At 62.7% G+C, this 15817-nt stretch overlaps 2 protein-coding genes across 2 annotated transcripts; both read right to left on the bottom strand.

The window, feature by feature from the left end:
• Window positions 1-2: 2 nt before the first annotated feature.
• Window positions 3-7532, bottom strand: LINJ_26_2120 (conserved hypothetical protein; the record flags this gene model as incomplete). The annotated part of the gene is made up of 1 exon (XM_001470514.2): window positions 3-7532. A coding segment is annotated over one exon (7530 nt), but the record flags the coding sequence as incomplete, so codon positions are not given.
• Window positions 7533-9736: 2204 nt separating this feature from the next.
• Window positions 9737-15043, bottom strand: LINJ_26_2110 (putative protein kinase; the record flags this gene model as incomplete). Its single annotated transcript, XM_001470513.1, has 1 exon — window positions 9737-15043. The coding sequence occupies one exon, from the start codon at window positions 15041-15043 to the stop codon at window positions 9737-9739; it is 5307 nt and encodes a 1768-aa protein (XP_001470550.1).
• Window positions 15044-15817: the final 774 nt, after the last annotated feature.

Here is a 15817-nt window from a genome sequence, read left to right as displayed (position 1 = left end):
GAGGGTAAGACGGCGGAGGGGGACGACAGCATGGACGACTGGGGCGATAGGCCCACAGGCATGTGTGGAGCAGTGCTGGTGTCAGCCTGCTTGCTGTCGGTGCGCGCGCTGCCGCCGGTGCTGACGCTGAAACTGCTGTGGCGGTAATCAGCCATAACGGTCGCCAGCCCGGTAGAGGATGCGTTTGCAGTGGGAGCACAAGACCTTCCTGGCAGCGCTGCTGATGCAGAGCCCTTTGCCGCACTTGGTGTGCCACGAGCCGCGCCAAATCCGTGAGCAGGATTGATTCTGCTCTGTGCCCCGCGGTTTCGGGAGCGCGTCTTTTGATAGAGTCTGAGATGCGCTACCGCCGTGTGTGGCGCCAGATGTCGTCGTCGATTGGAGAGGGAGCGAGGATTGGTGGGTGAGGTGGACTTTTCGGAGGTACACCGCTGTGGCACTGGTGCGGCTTGATCTGTCGCTGGCGGCGCAGCAGCCGATGCACCACCCGGCTCACAGGCGCCCACGCCCTCAGCATTGGAGGCGCTTCGCCGACGCTCACCTTCCTCTTCATTCTTTATCGTTGCCTCCGCCTTCCTCCCGCGTTCCTGCATCGGTTCTGCCTCAGATTTCACGCGCGCCACCGCGAGCGGGGATGGGGACGTTGGGCGCTGGCGTGGCCGCGGCGGCATCATGAGCCCCGACTCTCGCGTGCCCTCCATGGCATGCCATAGCGGAAAAACGTTGGTCGACTTGACACTCCCGTGCGTACGGCCGGCAGCGTGCAGGGCAGACAGCTGCACCAGCACAGCGTACACGATGTTGCGGATAACCGCTTCCACTAAAACAGGGTGAGGTTGACAGGTGTCCTTCCACTCCGCAAGAAGCTCCCGCACGTTGCCGCGAGGCAGCCGCGGGTACGCGAGATCGATCTCGAGTACAAGGCTGGAGTCTTCATACACGCCTAGATCGAGCCCGAGTGGCTTGGGGACACGGCCAGGAGGCAAGAGCAGCTGAGCATGCTGCTGGGCTAGCTCTTGTGTGTAGGAGCGGCGGTGGTGGCGGAGGCAGCGCTGCTTGCGCATATCAGAACCCCGCGCGCTGACTGATACGCCTGCTGCAGACCCAGCACCATCTCGTCTGTTCACCGCAGCAGCAGCAGCAGCAACAGGATCTAAGCCCTTGCCATAGCGCTTCTCAGTCTCCGATGAGCGGGCGACTGCGGCGGCCGTGGTGTCGCTCCTGCTGCCAAGCCGGTCTTGGCGGAAGATGCGCTTCATGATACGATTTTTGCTCACGGCGTCCAGCGGGGTGCGTGGGTTTACTTGGATGCGGTGCTTCTCACTGCTGAACGTGCCCTTCATTATGAGCGCCTTCGACGCCGCCGCGCTGTGCATCACGGGGCCATTGGGTGGACTTTCCATAGAAGTGAGCCTTGGCGCTGCAGTGCTCGAGCTGCTGCGCCGCCGCTGGCGCGGTGGCGTGTCGCGATGGATGCGCGGCCCTTGCCGCTGCTTGCTGCAGCTGCGCCTGCAACGGCGGTGAGAGGCGGCAACGTCGCTCATGAGCATCGTGGATGGCGTCAGCCCCCGTGTCGCCGCGTCCTCGCGCATGCGCGGGATCACTGGCCGAGAAAGCGGCGCCGGTGTGCCAAAGCGTTGCCGTGGTAGGCGCGCGATGCCGATGGTTTTCCTGATTGCATTCCTCGCCCGCATCAGGCGCTTCTCCGTTGTTCCTCGGCGCTGGATGCCGCTGTCACTGGAGTGTTCTTGCGTCGCCGCAGAGGGCACTTGCGGCTCCACGTACGGCAGCACACTCACTGTCAGCCCGCAGCACGGGAGCGAAAGGCGAATGGGCGAAGAAGCGGCCGAGCAGCCGCCGCCCTCCCTGACCGCTGCCGCCGACGAGCTTTCTAAGGACGTTGACATGGACGGCGTGGATGAAGATGACGGTGCAGCTGAAATGGAAAGTGGGGACGTGGGTGGTTCGCGTTGCTGCTGCGTGAGCTCGTTTTCGTCGTCGCCGATCCAGCTGCCGATACTTTCGAAAGAGACCGCGCCGCCGCCTCCCATCGCCTCTAGGCACTGCTGATGCGGCACACCGGGTGAGAGACACGAAAGGGCACCCACATCCATCGCAGCAACTCTGCGCACCTCACCTTTGGCGTCGGTCACCGCTATAGCTGTATCCTCCGACGAGTGCTGCAGAAGTGCGCCGGTTTGGTGCACGGGTGCACTCGGTAAAACGGGATGGAGGAAGCCATTCAGGTCCGCGCGCGCCGCCGACGTTCTTGGTGACCTTTTTCGACTTCTCTTGTGCGACGCCGTTGGCAACGGCGGTGGTGGCTCTCGCGTTGACGGCATCATGAGCAGCTCGCACAAGGCGTTGTGCAACGCATACGTGAACGCGTCATCCTGCAGGAGGTCTTCGAACGCCATTACTCCGATGTCCGCACCCACAGTCTGCTCGGTCCTATCGTCTTCCACGCTGTCATCACCGCCACCGCTGTTGTTGTTGTTGTTCGTGTGGTTACTGTGTCGTGCAGTTGAGTGATGAGCGTGCTGGGAACGGCGGTGCAACGAGCTATGGTCGCTGATCGACGTCAGCAACGGCTGTTTTGGTATCACGTCGCGGTGGCAGCCGAGGCACACGTAAGACGCGCCGCCGCTGAGATCGTGGTCTCGTGCCGTTTCGTCAGCGTTCGTGCCGAACCAGCGCTGCGCTACAGCAGGGTTATCCCCATCGTCTTCGCCCGCTTGGCTCTGCAGCGGCGTCGGCGAGCGCGCCAGAGTCGGCACCGCTGGCGTCAGGGTTGATCCCGCCATCGGGCATAAGAGCGAGTTGGTGCCGCTCATGTTGTTGGGGTTGGGGTTGCTCCTCGAGCTGCTGCCCATGACCCTCACTTCTGCGTTGAGGGCCGTCGTGACGGCGGCCGCGGTGGTGGCCGCCGCACTCGTCGCAGTAGGAGGCGCACACTTTGGCGCGGAAGAATCAGCAGATGCCACCAGCGCCCACAGCGCTGCCGTTGTATCGTGCGTAGCCGTGGTGTCGCGTGTGCCTGTGGGCACCATCAGCATGGAGCGGTCCGGTGAGGTGGCCGTTGGTATGGTGAATGGATGCGAGGCCGTCGATCCTGACGTGTGATGCGCCACAGAGCCGGCCAGCCCCAGCCGTCCATCCTCGGCGTCGCTGTCGATACCGCCGACGCGGAGGCTGTGGCTGTTGCTGTTGCTGTTCGCGACCGCCGCACATGAAGACGACCGTTGCACGGCAGCATCCCCACTAGTGGCATGGCCGCGCTCCTCAGCAGTTTTTCGAGGCGACAGAGCTGTGGTGGAATCGTCGAGAAGGCGCGCCTCGTGTGCGCCGCGTGCCAGTACGGTGGTCGGTGGCTGCTGCCGTAGTGCAAGCAGCTCGTTACCTGAAGCGCCGGCGTATCGATCAAAGGCCGCCTGCGCGCCTGCCTCGTACGACTGCGAATTCATGTGAAGAGACTGCGAGAGCTCGCCGCTCACTACCAGCGTGTCTAGAAGCGCCTCGACGCGGGTGTCGCTGCTGTTGGTGGTCCCGGCCAGCGCCGCCCCTTTCGTGCCGGGGACACGCGGAGAGGTGTGCAGCTTTGCAGGCGCCGGTGCTGCCATGGCGCCCACAGTAGGAGTCAAAAGTGGCTGCTGTGGCGACGGACTCGGAGAAGACGACGGCAGCGCCGCCCCGACGCTGGACAGCTGAAGCGCCGACGTCGACCAGATGTTGTTCGACTCCTGTGACGAGCGATCCGCTTCTTGAAGCCTTTTCTGCGGCTGCAGTCGCAGCGGCGGAAGCGAGGCAGACTGCGGCAAGGACGGGAGCGCTGGGGACGGCCCGGATGTGCCACTGCCACCCCTCGTCAATGGTGCGCATGCCACCCGCGAAACTAGTGCAGTGGCTGGCGACTGTAGCACCGCAGACGCCGGGAGCGTTGCTAAGGCATCGCCTACCTCGTCGACGACCACGGCGCGATGCGCGTTCGCGCACTCGTCAACTTTAGCGTTGGTGTTTTCGACCGCGACACGGCTACCGCCTTGGGTCGCACTACCCATCCCAAAAACCGAGCGCCGTGGCGGCTGCGGGGGCAGAGGTGTCGGCCGCGGCGATGGCGATTTCGCCGCCGACCATCCAAACCTCTCCGTGTGCTGCTGCTGTGCTAACGGCAACTCTAAGGAGCCATTCGCTGTTGGCGCACTACTTTGCGGAAAGAGCGACGGCTGTGGTGTGCTGGTGGCCGAGACCAGCGGGGGATCGCGCGACGCGCTTGAATGATGGGGGTTATGGTGGTGATGGTGGTGCTTCCTGTCGTGACGCAGATGCTGCGATTGGGCCGGTGTTGAAGATAGCAAAGGGTTTGACGGCATAGCCTCACTTTCACCTCGCGCGGCAGAGCTTCTTACTACCTTCCCGACTACACCACAATGGGGGCAGCGCAGGTACCGCTGGGCATCGCGCGTCAGCCTACCGGCGGCAAGTTCTTTGCTAAGGTGCTCTTCGCGTTTTCTGCGCCGACGCTGCAGCTCTGCATGTCGCTTCGCTACACACATGTACGCGACGTACTCGTACACGCTGCGCAGCATCTCCCGCGAGACAGTGAAGACGTGCACCACGCACGAGGTGTTCGACGTCGCCGACACGCCCTCAGCTGTCCAGGCATGATAGCGGGTGTTTTGTTGAGGATGGAGCGGTGCCGCGTAGGGGGCGATAGAGGGCGGGTACGCGGGCAGCTGCGGTGCAGGGTGCGGCCATGCGAAGAAGGGCGGCATGGCGGCGGAGGCGCTGCTCGACGTGCCGGCCGGGGGAAGGCTAACGCCGTACTCGTCGGCAGCTCCGCGCAGGTGAACAACCGCGGGCCATACGCCGTAACATCCGCGCACCGCCTCATCCTGCCATGCAGCGGCGATCGGGACTCCGTCTTGGACCTCTCCGCCACCCATATCGAATGCAGATGCTCTGCCGCGCCAACGCCACGGAAAAAGGTCGCTGCTGTCCGAAATATCTGCCGCTGCTGCAGGCGCTGCCGCACTGCTGTAGCCACCGGCAGCAGCGGCCCCGCCGCTTTGCAATCTCCACCAGGAGCGCGCGCAGTCACCGGAACTGAGTGGCGTCGCCGTGTACTGGCCCGAGCCGCGGAGGCCGCTCACACCCGACAACGCCGCGCCACCATTTCCGCTGCTCGCCACTGTGGGCGGCGCCCCTGCGTTAGCGTTTTCGTCACGAGCGGTGAGACGAGGGCGCACGTCGCAAAAGCGATCCGCCTCGGTGGGCGGGCACCGCCTCACCTGAGCCGAGTCACCCGCCGCCGTCGCCGCCTTGTACACTCGCGCCACGCCGTCGCGATTATGCAGCTTTTGCGGCGACAGCGACGTGGTTGAGGGATTTGCAGATATGGTCGTGTGCGGAGTTGTCGATGTGTACGGTGCACCGAAGGATGCACGCAGCGATCCTTCGTCAGGCACGGTTGCGATTCCTGTAGGCGTAGGTGCCAGCGGCGGATTACCAACATCCAGCACGTAGGCGGTGGACAAAAGCCGAGAGGGTGTAGCGGGCAAGGCCGAGGAAGTCGACGGCAGAAACGCTACTGCGGATGGCCGAGGCGCCGTCGGATCTCGAAAGAACTGAATTCCAGCCGCGCACGTGTGCACTGCCACCGCCGCCTCCGCCCTGGTTATCAGTGGCGTGTAAGCTGAGGCGATGGCGAGGCCCGTGTAGGGGTCACGCAGCGTCATCATACGCTGTTCAAAATGTGTTGCCGTCCCCGCAGCAAGTGCTGTGCCATGCATCGCGCCGGGTGCACCGTCGTCGCCAGAAATACCCTTGCCATCGCTACCCCGCGCTCTTGCGGCAGCGGCAGAGGCGGGGTCTTCTCGCACATACACGGACTCCCCTGTCGTCGTCACCGCCTGCAGTTGCGTGGCGGCGTCCTTGGAGCGCAAGCGGGCAGAGCGTAGCGTTGCCAACGCAAAGGCTGACCCCGGCCCCGCCTTTCCCGTGTTCAGCCCGATGCTCCGATTCAAGTCCTTCAGAGACATCGACAGTGGGCTGAATGGCTCCGCGCCGCGAGTGTGCTGTGAGGCGAGGGCACCGCTACTAGTTGCGGCCCTGCCAGCGCCGTCACCTGTGCGAGAGGAGGCTAACACGCGCAAGGTGTCTGCCGCCGCTGTCTTCCATGCGCCTCTGTCGCTGCCGACCGTCGCGCCAGTGCTTGCGGTCCCGGCAGAGCCGCGGCGAACCGCTGAATATCGCTTCTTCACCGCCGCCTCGCGCGCTAGCAGGTGCTCGCGCATTCGCACCACCTTCTCCGCCTCGGAGGGCCCGACGTTGATCGAAGCACCGGCGGAGAGAAGGGAGCTGAGGCCGCCATGGATAGCGGCGGCCGCAGCGGCACTGGCGGTCGCCGCAACATTCACGCCGCCGATGTTCAGCAACGGATTCGTGCCGAGCAGAACGGGGCTGCTGCCTGACAGACGGGTTGGTAAGCGACTTGAACTGTGCGCTCCACTGTGGCTTCCGTGGCGGCCAGCGGGTGAGTGCGAGGTGGCTGTTGCGTTGGTGTTCCTCCTTCCAAGTTGCCCGCCGCGAGTGCCACGACGTCGAGTGCGCTTGCCTTTCTTGCGACTGGAGCGACGCCGCTTTGCGTTGTGAGCCCGTGCTTGCGCGCTGGAGGCAGCCCCAACGAGGCGGCGACGCCGTGACGCGATGTGGTGGTGGCTGGGCAGCGCCGCGTCGATGGGCACCGGCGCGCCGTCGTCATCGTACGTTGCGACAACGCCAGCGCCGCCAGCGTAGTGCATCTCAAGGGGTGTGTATCCATATCTGGCAGCCACATTCGTATCGGCGCTGTGCCGGTGCCCATGGACAGAGGCTCGGCCCCGCTGTTGATGGGAAGGTTCGTAGTGCTCCTCGTAAAGGGAGGAAGAATACGAGGAGCTGCCGGACACAAACGCACCATCAGACGTGCCGGAAGACGAGCCGAACGCGGCGCCAGAGCCGCCATGGTAGGAGTTTCTGCGACCACCGCCCCCGCGAGCGCCGTCTGTGGCCAAGTCGGCCTCCTCAACAGCATCGTAGCCAAAGGCAAATGGGTCGTGCCGGCGGTGTCCAGACACCTTCATGACACCGTCTTCGTCCACATATAATGGAAAGCCGTCGAAACTGTCGTTGAAGCCGACGTCTCGGCCCGTGCCCATGAAATCATCGCCGCGTTCGGGGCGCTGGGAAGGCGGCACAGGAAGCAGCCGCTGCTGATGAGGGGCAGATAATTGACGCTGGTCTCTGGAGTGACGGCGGCCATCGAAGGCTTCACCAAGAGGAGCGCCCGCAGCACCGCTTAGCACCGCCGCAGAGCTGTGGCGGGCGCCTCCTACCGTGACGCCGCCGCGGAGGGCTGGCGCAGGCAAGTGCCTCCCTGTGTCCGCGAGCTCGGCGCGCTCTTCAAGGGCTTCGACCTCCAGGATGCTCCCCTCATCACAGGAGTTAGAAAAGTCGCTACCGGATGTAGTTGAAGACGCCGTGCGCATAGTCATTGTGCTATCTCTGTGTGTGGGCGTGTGTGGCTGTGATGCTGCTACGGAAGGAAAATCAGAGGAAGGTATGAAGGGCGATGCAGGCGAGACGAGTATGTCGTCCCTGCTGTAGGTCGCCTGCGAAGAGAACAAGGAGAAGGAGTAAGAGGGGGCCCGAGAGCAGGCATGCACCAACTTGCAGACCAGCACACGCACACGCACACGCACACGCCCACACGCGCGCAGAGAGAGAGAGAGACGGAGAGGGGGAGAGAAGAAAAAAAAAGAAACGGTGCGGGAAAAGGAGGAGATATGCAGCCAATCCTTCTCTTGCTGGCGATGATAAATAATTCGCAAGTGGAAAGGAGCGGAAGCAGGTGTGAGGTCGTGTGCACGACTCGTTTTTGATGCCGATAAGCATGTAGAGGTCCGGGAGAGACAGCTGTGGTGCAGTGGAGGCTTGGGGATGTTTTTGGGCGTGTGTCCTCAGGTCCATGAAAGGAGCATGGTGGGAGACATGGAAGCGCAGAGGCGCCACCACGTGCAGCAGCACACTGAAGATGCAGAGGGGGGGGAAATGAAGTGCATCCAGCCTCAGCGTCTTCTCCGCGGTGCTCCCTTCTGTCGGATGTCGGGAAGGCCCGAGGAGAACCTAAAGGTCTTCCCCGCCCACCACGCAGCTGTGTGGAATGCAGCGCCCTCTGGTGCGCGCAGTCGCCTCGGTCACTTGAATGCGAAGCCAAAGCAGGCAACGGCGTCTTTCTTCGTCTCGCATTCGCTTCTTCTTCTGATTGCCCATACGCTTTTGCAGCATGACGGATTTTTGCCTCCGGTGAGGCGGTGTGAAGCCTTTACTCCTTTGCCACGTGAATACATAGCCTGGGCGTCGGTGAGCAAGGAGGGGGGAGGAGGGGCCCACATGTCTGTTTCTTTTTCTAGCGCATGCACGTTCATGAAGGACAACGTTGATGCGGAGGAGTGGAGGAATGTACGGCACCCCCTCTCGCTGGTTCTCTCTCTCCCCTGCTGCGGTGTGTTCCTCTGGCTGGCATATCCATGCTGAGACCCCTGGCCGCGTTTCTAAGCAGCACAGGCCTCTTTCACGCGCATACGCACCTGCCCTAGCACGTGCAGGCATACACACACGTGCATAGGCACGTGCCGTACACAGTGGGGGAGGGGGGCCAGGCTGAAGGACGCACGGATACACACAGAGAGAGACACACAAGTACAGCTGGTGTCTTGATTGAACATTATTGCCGTCGGCTGCTTGTGTCTGTCGAAGTTCCCCTCCGCTAAGGTAAAACATGATGGCTCCGGTGCAGATGGGGGAGAAAGGAAGAGACGGGCAAGAAAGAAAAGGATGCACACAGACGCACAGAAACCCGCGCGCGCACCGACACGGACACATCCGCTCTCCCTATGTATGTATATATATATATATGCGTTTGCGTCAGCGTGTGTGTGTGTGTGTGTGTGTGTCGGGAGGGAAGTAAAACGGAGGAGAAGAGGCTGCACTGCCCAAGAACAAGAAACGGCAGAAACACTTCCGCACACACAACACGCCCGGGAACATCTGCACTCAGCAGCCAAGAAGAAGAGGGTAGACCTCGTAGAAAAACGGACATGGGAAGGGAGGGGGGAAGAGGGAGAGACGTAGGCAACGAAGAAAAACAAAGACGCAAGCGACCGCGAAGGAAGAAACTTGAGATATTACGATGGCACGCACACACAGAGGCACGCACAGAATGTACACCGCGAAAGAAAAGAAAACACCCATCCAGTAAGAAGGGAACAACAACAGAGGAAGGGGGAGGGGGGCGAGAGCAACGAAGCGACCACGGGCACCAACACATCGCATAACGCAATGGGAAGAGAGAGAAAAAAAAAAAACAGCAAACAAAGCAGGAACGAAGAGAGACGGAGTACGGCATCCGACGCTTCCTTCACGCGTCTCTGCGCAGAGAGCCCATCCAACTCCTCCGGGGGAACGCGAAGTCTCTAGAATTAGTCGCAGGCACGCCATGTCGAAACACAAGCATCATCACAGTTAAAGCACGCTCACCTGCATGGACAAGAAACACCGTGAAAGCCGCACAAGCGCACTCGGGACAGGCGGACAGGCGCTTGCCAAGCACCCGCGCAAAGTGCCTCTACGCAAAGACAGAGCGAGAATTGGAGGCAGGCACGTGTCACGTTCGCAAGAAGGAGAAGCCCGCTCCGCGTCAGTCGCTCGACATGATGTTGTTGTAGAGAGACTCGAATAAGTCGTCTTCGCCACCCTCCGTCGCCCTCGCAGTGCTGGTCGTAGCGGCCGGCGAAAGAGAAACAGGCCGATTTGCGGCTGCTGCATCCTTACTGCCCGGCGCCAGCGCTGGTGCCGATGATCCTGCTGCGGCAGATTCTGGCTCCGGCAGCGTCGCCCTCTCCGCCCGACCGCCGTCGGCAGACGCTGTCGTGCCTGTCGCGGTAAAATAAAGAGTAGAAGACGGTGAGGGTTTCGCTGGATGCGCCACCAACGAGGAGAGGGCGGGCAGCTCGATCGATGCCGCCCTTGCCAGCGCTGCCGTGCACGGTTTGGCCAACGTCGGCGTGACAGGCACCGGTGGTGTTGTCGAGTATGGACTCTCCTTGCAAGCCTGCAGCAGTGGCTGCACCTTTCCAGGCACATCACGAGCAACGGAGGCGCGCACATCATCTTTCTCACACTCGTCGCTGCTGCGGCACACGCGGGGTGCGTCGGACAGACGACATCCACTGCTGATGCTCGTTGCAGTTGGCGCAGTGCCACTCTCCACGTGATGACATAGCAGCTCGCCGCCACCGTCGGCGCCGCTGTTGCTGCTCAGCGGTGATGGCTCATTTGCTGCCGCCAGCTCGCACGGGCCACCTGCGTGACGGCGCTGAGAGTCGTAGACGGCGAGGCTCACGCTGCTACTCGGCTGCGTCGACGCCCTCTCGATCGCAGCACCAGAGTGCGTGTGGTCAGGGTGCGTTGGCGACGGCGCCGAGTGCGGCAAGTTAGTCGTTGCCGTGGTGCTCGTGGCCCAGTGCGACCGCGCATGCACGTTGGCGTCGTCTTCGAAGTGGCGACCGGTGCCGCCGATGCTGTGGCGGTGGTGATTGTCCATGTGACTTCCGTCCCGCCAAGTCGACGGGTGTGACGCCTCCTCTCCCTCTCCGTGTGGCACGAGCGACAGCTTCTCGGCGAGCTGACGAGCCTCGTGCAGGAACGGATGCTCAAGAGCCTCCTTCGCCGTCATACGCTTCCGTGGGTTCGGCTCTAGCAACCGCTGCACGAATGAGATGGCCGCGCTGCTCACGCCAGCCCAGCGAGCGCTGTTGCACCGCGGCACCCGCTGCTGCTGCTGAAGCAGCGTTGCCCGCGAGGACGCGTTGAAGGGAAAGCAGCCGCTGAGCAGCACGTATGCAACGATGCCAATCGAATACAGGTCCATGGCGCGGGCGAGGCCCACCGTCGTCGAGCGCCGCGCCCAGCCGTGCTCCAGGATCCAAGACAGCACCTCGGGCGGGAGGTACTTCTCTGTGCCGCACGGAGTGAGCAGCAGTGTTGCCTCGGTGTCATCCGGCGCTGAGCTCACACCAGCCGCGACGACTGGAGGCGCCGGTGACAGCTGCTGATGGGAAGTGTAGATACAGCTAGCACATCTGTTGCGCAGGCCAGCACCGCCCGCAGCGGGGCCGCTGGTGTTGCAGCTGCTGCTACTGTTTTCTGCGTTGAAGTGATCGAGGGTAAAAGCGGTGGTGCTGGACAGGAGCATCGGGGTCGGAGGCAGAGGAGGCGACACTATTATCGCTGATCCCGGTGGCGTCTGTGGGTGCGCTCTCAGCACGCTGGGAGATATGAGTGCTTTGCGCGCCACATGCTCCTGCTGTGGTCCTGTTTCGAGGCGCTCCTCCCCGTTCGGTGCGCTCCCTTCCTTTGGTTCAGCGGTGCTGCCGCCTTCCGACTCGCAGTCCGTCTCCGACGCACTCACGTCGGTGCTGAAGGCGCCACTGTCGTCCTCGTTCTCGGCCATGTCCCGTCGACCACCCCGGCCGAGGTCACCGACTTTCGTGGTTGTGTTGGCGGTCGTGTTCGATGTGCCCGCTGCGCCACCGTTTTCCTCCTCATCCATCTCCTCCTCGAGGTCGAGGAAGCGGGTGAACATGTTTGCCGTGGACGGCATCGGCGAAGGCATACCAGCACGCGGCGTGCTCCGTTCCATGGCGCTGATGCCCGCACTACTTGACCCAAGGCGTGCCGTGCCAGCACCGACAGCCGCGCTGGGTGGCCGACAAAGCAGCGGCGGCTTCGGTGGAGCCGGTTTGGCCGGCGTGTAGCTGTTGCTGGAGCTGTTCCCGCCATTGGCGAGCATCACTACACCGGCAGCACACCCCGCGCTGGACGACGCTGGTGAGCCGAGGCTGCCACTGTAGCTGCTGCTGTTCGGGTTGTGAGAGGCGTGCGGGTGGCTGGCCGCGAGGGATGCACTGGTGGGTGGGAAAGAGGCAAGGTGAGTTGGCGACGTGATGGTCGCGTTCAGGCTGCCGTGTTGCGCCCCTGCACCGCGCCCGCGCGACGCGGCAACGATCGGTGACAGGGTACTTGCACGGGTGCGGCGAGCGAGCCCGAAGTCGATGAGGGTCACTCGCAGCAGTCGTGCCACGTTGCGGGACAGCATCGAATAGCGGCGCTGTGCAGCTGTCCGGGTTTCGGCGGCGGTCGTCGCCGAGGCGCAGCCTTTTCGGCCACCCTCGATCTCGGTCATCATGGCTGACGTGTCGGACTTGTGCAAAGCCGGCCCAAGCACCTCGCGGATGCGCGCGTCGGGAACTCCGGCGTCGGCCTCGGAAAGGAGAATGTTCTCCAGCTTAATGTCGCGGTGGATAAGTCCAAAGTTGGTGTGCAGATATTGCACCGTGGAGACGAGCTGGAAGAGCAGCAGGGCCGCCCGCGCCTCTGACGGTGCCCCGTAGCGGGAGAGGTAGCGCTGTGCATCCATGCTGCCAGGGAAGACGCGCATCGCGATGACGAAGGCGTCTGGGGTGCGGATCGCCTCGAAGAACTGCGAACAGCCGGTGTGGTGAAGACTGCGCAGGATCGAGACCTCGCGCTCGATCTCGACGAGTTCGCGACGCACGCTGTTTTGGTCGTTCTGCGCTGCTTGCTGCGCGTTCGAAGCGACGCTTCCTGCCGCGGCAGCGGCAGTGGAGTGCGTGGTGGCAAGCGGATCAGGCGCCGCCTTCGGCTTCTGGCGTGCCTTGCGCGGGATCACCTTGAGTGCGACAACGGGAATAGAGTGTAGAGACGCCGCCAGTGACTGTGCGTGCGGTCTGCGCTTCGCCGTCTCATCATCTGTGAGTGGCCCGGCCGCGTCGCCGACAGCCGCGCCGGCGGCAGGGTCCACACGCAGCGCGGTAGAGGACGAGTTCCGGCGTACTGGGCTCACCCTCCGCACCGTTGAAACGCGCCTGCCCCCCTCCCGTGGGCCACTGCCACTGAGCTCGTCGCTGCCGCACGGGGCCGCCTGCCCGTCCAGCAACGGCGAGGCGAAGCGCCGAAGTCCCTCTTTTCCGCGAAGGATGGGAACCGCCGCGTATACCTTGGAGAAGGCACCCTTGCCGATCATGTCCACAACTGGGTTGAACACGTACACATCCTGCAGGTCATCCACACGGAGGCACAGATGAGCACCGTTCTGCGGCGCCTTGCTGGAGCGCAGCCCCGCCGAGAGAATCGGAGAGGGACGATTCGAGCTCTGCTGTTGTTGCTGCAGCCGCGCGCCGGAACTGAGGTGGTGATGCGACGTAGCGAGAGTCATCTGTGGGCATCCGCCCTTGTACACTGGCGGCAGGGCCGGCACTGAGACAGCACGCAGCGCTGCCCGGCCTCCCCTCCTGCGATTGCTGCCGTCGTCTCGACCACGGCCGCGATGCTGTACAGCTTGCCGGGCCGCAGCGTCTCGTCCGTCTCGACCACGTGAACCGGGAGCCGCAGCTGCCGCAACCGACGACAGTGGCACGACAGTTTTCAGCGAGCACGCTAAGGTCGCCGTCAAGGGCGACCCGAAGAAGAATGCGTCATCACCATTTGCAATGATGTCGTCGTCCACGGCAGTGTCTGCCGCCGCAACAGCACCAGCAGCAGCACCCGTCGGAGCGGAAGCCGTGTCGCTCTCAGGGACCCCAGCGCTCTCCGCGCTGGCGTCTGCCGATGCTGACCGCATCCCCGGCGTATGGCTCCGCCTCGTCTCCGCCAGCCCGCGGAGCTGCTGCTGATAAAAGAAGCGCTCAAATGCGAACAAGGGTAGGTTCCTCAGCGCGAAAAGTTCTGCTGAGCTCTCCGCCGCAGCGTCGTCGAGACTTTCGAGGGCATCCGACGAGATGCCGGCGGCCCGCAGTGCCGCCTTCGGGTGCAACCCCTTCTCGTACAAGACGAGCCGCGGGGCGTGGTGCAGGACAATCACAGCTTCGGCTGCGCCGGGGGCGCGGCGAACATCCGTTATCTCGTCAGAGGCGGAAACGCGTGTCATGCGCTCATGGTGCAGCCCAGTGGCCTCCGCGTGTCCCCAATCGCCCTGAAGAGGGGGCTCACCGCTGAATTCACTGGACGTGGCATCAAGGCGTCCTGCGGTGCACCGATACCGACGTGATCGCAGCGGTGCCGAGGCGGCGCGCGGTCTGAACAGCATGAGCAGTCGCTCAGCGACGCGCGCTTCCTGTTCCGAGGGAACATACAACGCACCGGAAGGCGTATCGACACTCGGAGCAGACCCGGACACTGCTCTGACGAGAGGTGGAGAGGTGCCGGCTGAACCTGACGCCGAGAGTGAGATGCGGGTAATATTATCAGTGGCCGAATCACGCTGCCCTGCCGGCTCTCCGAGGCAGGCAATGGCAACCTCGTTGAGGGGACGCGGCGACCGCGGCCAGGATGCGATGACAGCGGCTCGGCGCTTGTTGTTCACCTTTTCCTTCGCATCATCATTCATCTCACGGAGCTGCCGCTGCTGGCGCTCGCCATACTGGCCCTCCTCTTCTGAAATGCAACCTGTGGTGCGCTCCGTCTCCCCCGCATCGCTGCCCAGTCGCTCATTCGAAGCACTGCGCACGGATGCCCCCGCTGTGGGGGCCATTAGCAGACTCGAGACTTGTCGGCTTTGCCGTGGCGCCTCGTGTTGTGGCTGCTGTTGTGTGCGGAGGTACTGCGCCCGCACCGTGCGTGCCTTCTGCAGCAGTCGCGTCACACTGGGAGCGAGGGGGCGCGTGCCGAACGAGGAGTAGTTGGCGTAGCTGCCGCGCAGCACAAAGTGATCGACTGGGATGGGCTGCTCACGCACACGATGGGTGCGCCACCAGCGCAGCCGGTCGACAACTTGCACTGCCGTCATCCGCTCGACGGCGGCGTGGCTTCCGGGCATGGAGGGCTTCTGCTGCTCCTGAAGCTGGCGCTCCTCCTTGGCGGCGTCATGGTATGCGTTGTTGTTGTGTATGGTGGTGTGCCCGCCATGCAGGGATCTATTAGACATGGCTACACAGTGTGCGTAGAGAGAGAGAGTCGACGACAACGTGGCCCACAAGGTCCGAGACGCGGGAGAGTGGCCCTCCTCCTCTAACGTACCCCCTGGAGACGTGGCACAGGAGAGGAAGTCAGAAGAAGCACGCGCAGAAAACAACAGAATGAGCACGATGACCGCGGCAACAACAAGACGACGATGAAAAAGCGCTGCAGCGTGCGTGCGTATGCGAACAACAAAGGATTGGGGGGAGGGGGCAAAAAGACACGGCGAAGCAGCACAACGCGGAAAAGTCAACGAAAAAAAGATAACACTTAGGCAGCAAAGACAGGGCAGGGCAGGACAGGGCAGATCGACCAAGCGAGGAATCACAATCTTCCGCTCAAAAGGAAAGAGCGAAAACAAAAAGAAAAAAGAGAACACTCGCGCGCACACACAAGAGGCGTACAAGGCGAGAGAGCAGGAAGATATATAGCTATACAGATTTGTATATAGAGGCGTGTGTGAGTGTGTATGTATATATATATATAGATCTGCGCAGACAGCGGACAAGAAAGAGAAAGAGGAAGAAGAGAGCGAGATGGAACACCCGTCCAGAGACGCAGAAGTCCTGGGCACCCCGGGGTGCTGGGGTGCCAGCCCGTGTGTATGCCAGGACAAGGCCAAGGGCGCTGGCGATAAACGCAACAACAGCAGAAACAATAGAAACAGAGATAAAACGAAGCCAACACAAAGGAAAGCTAAAAGCCAAAAGGATTAGGCGTGTGGGAGTGATCACCAGCGTCG

This window comes from Leishmania infantum, chromosome 26 (assembly GCF_000002875.2).
Source record: "Leishmania infantum JPCM5 genome chromosome 26".
Lineage (NCBI taxonomy): Eukaryota > Euglenozoa > Kinetoplastea > Trypanosomatida > Trypanosomatidae > Leishmania > Leishmania infantum.
This window is presented reverse-complemented; position numbering and strand designations above follow the sequence as displayed.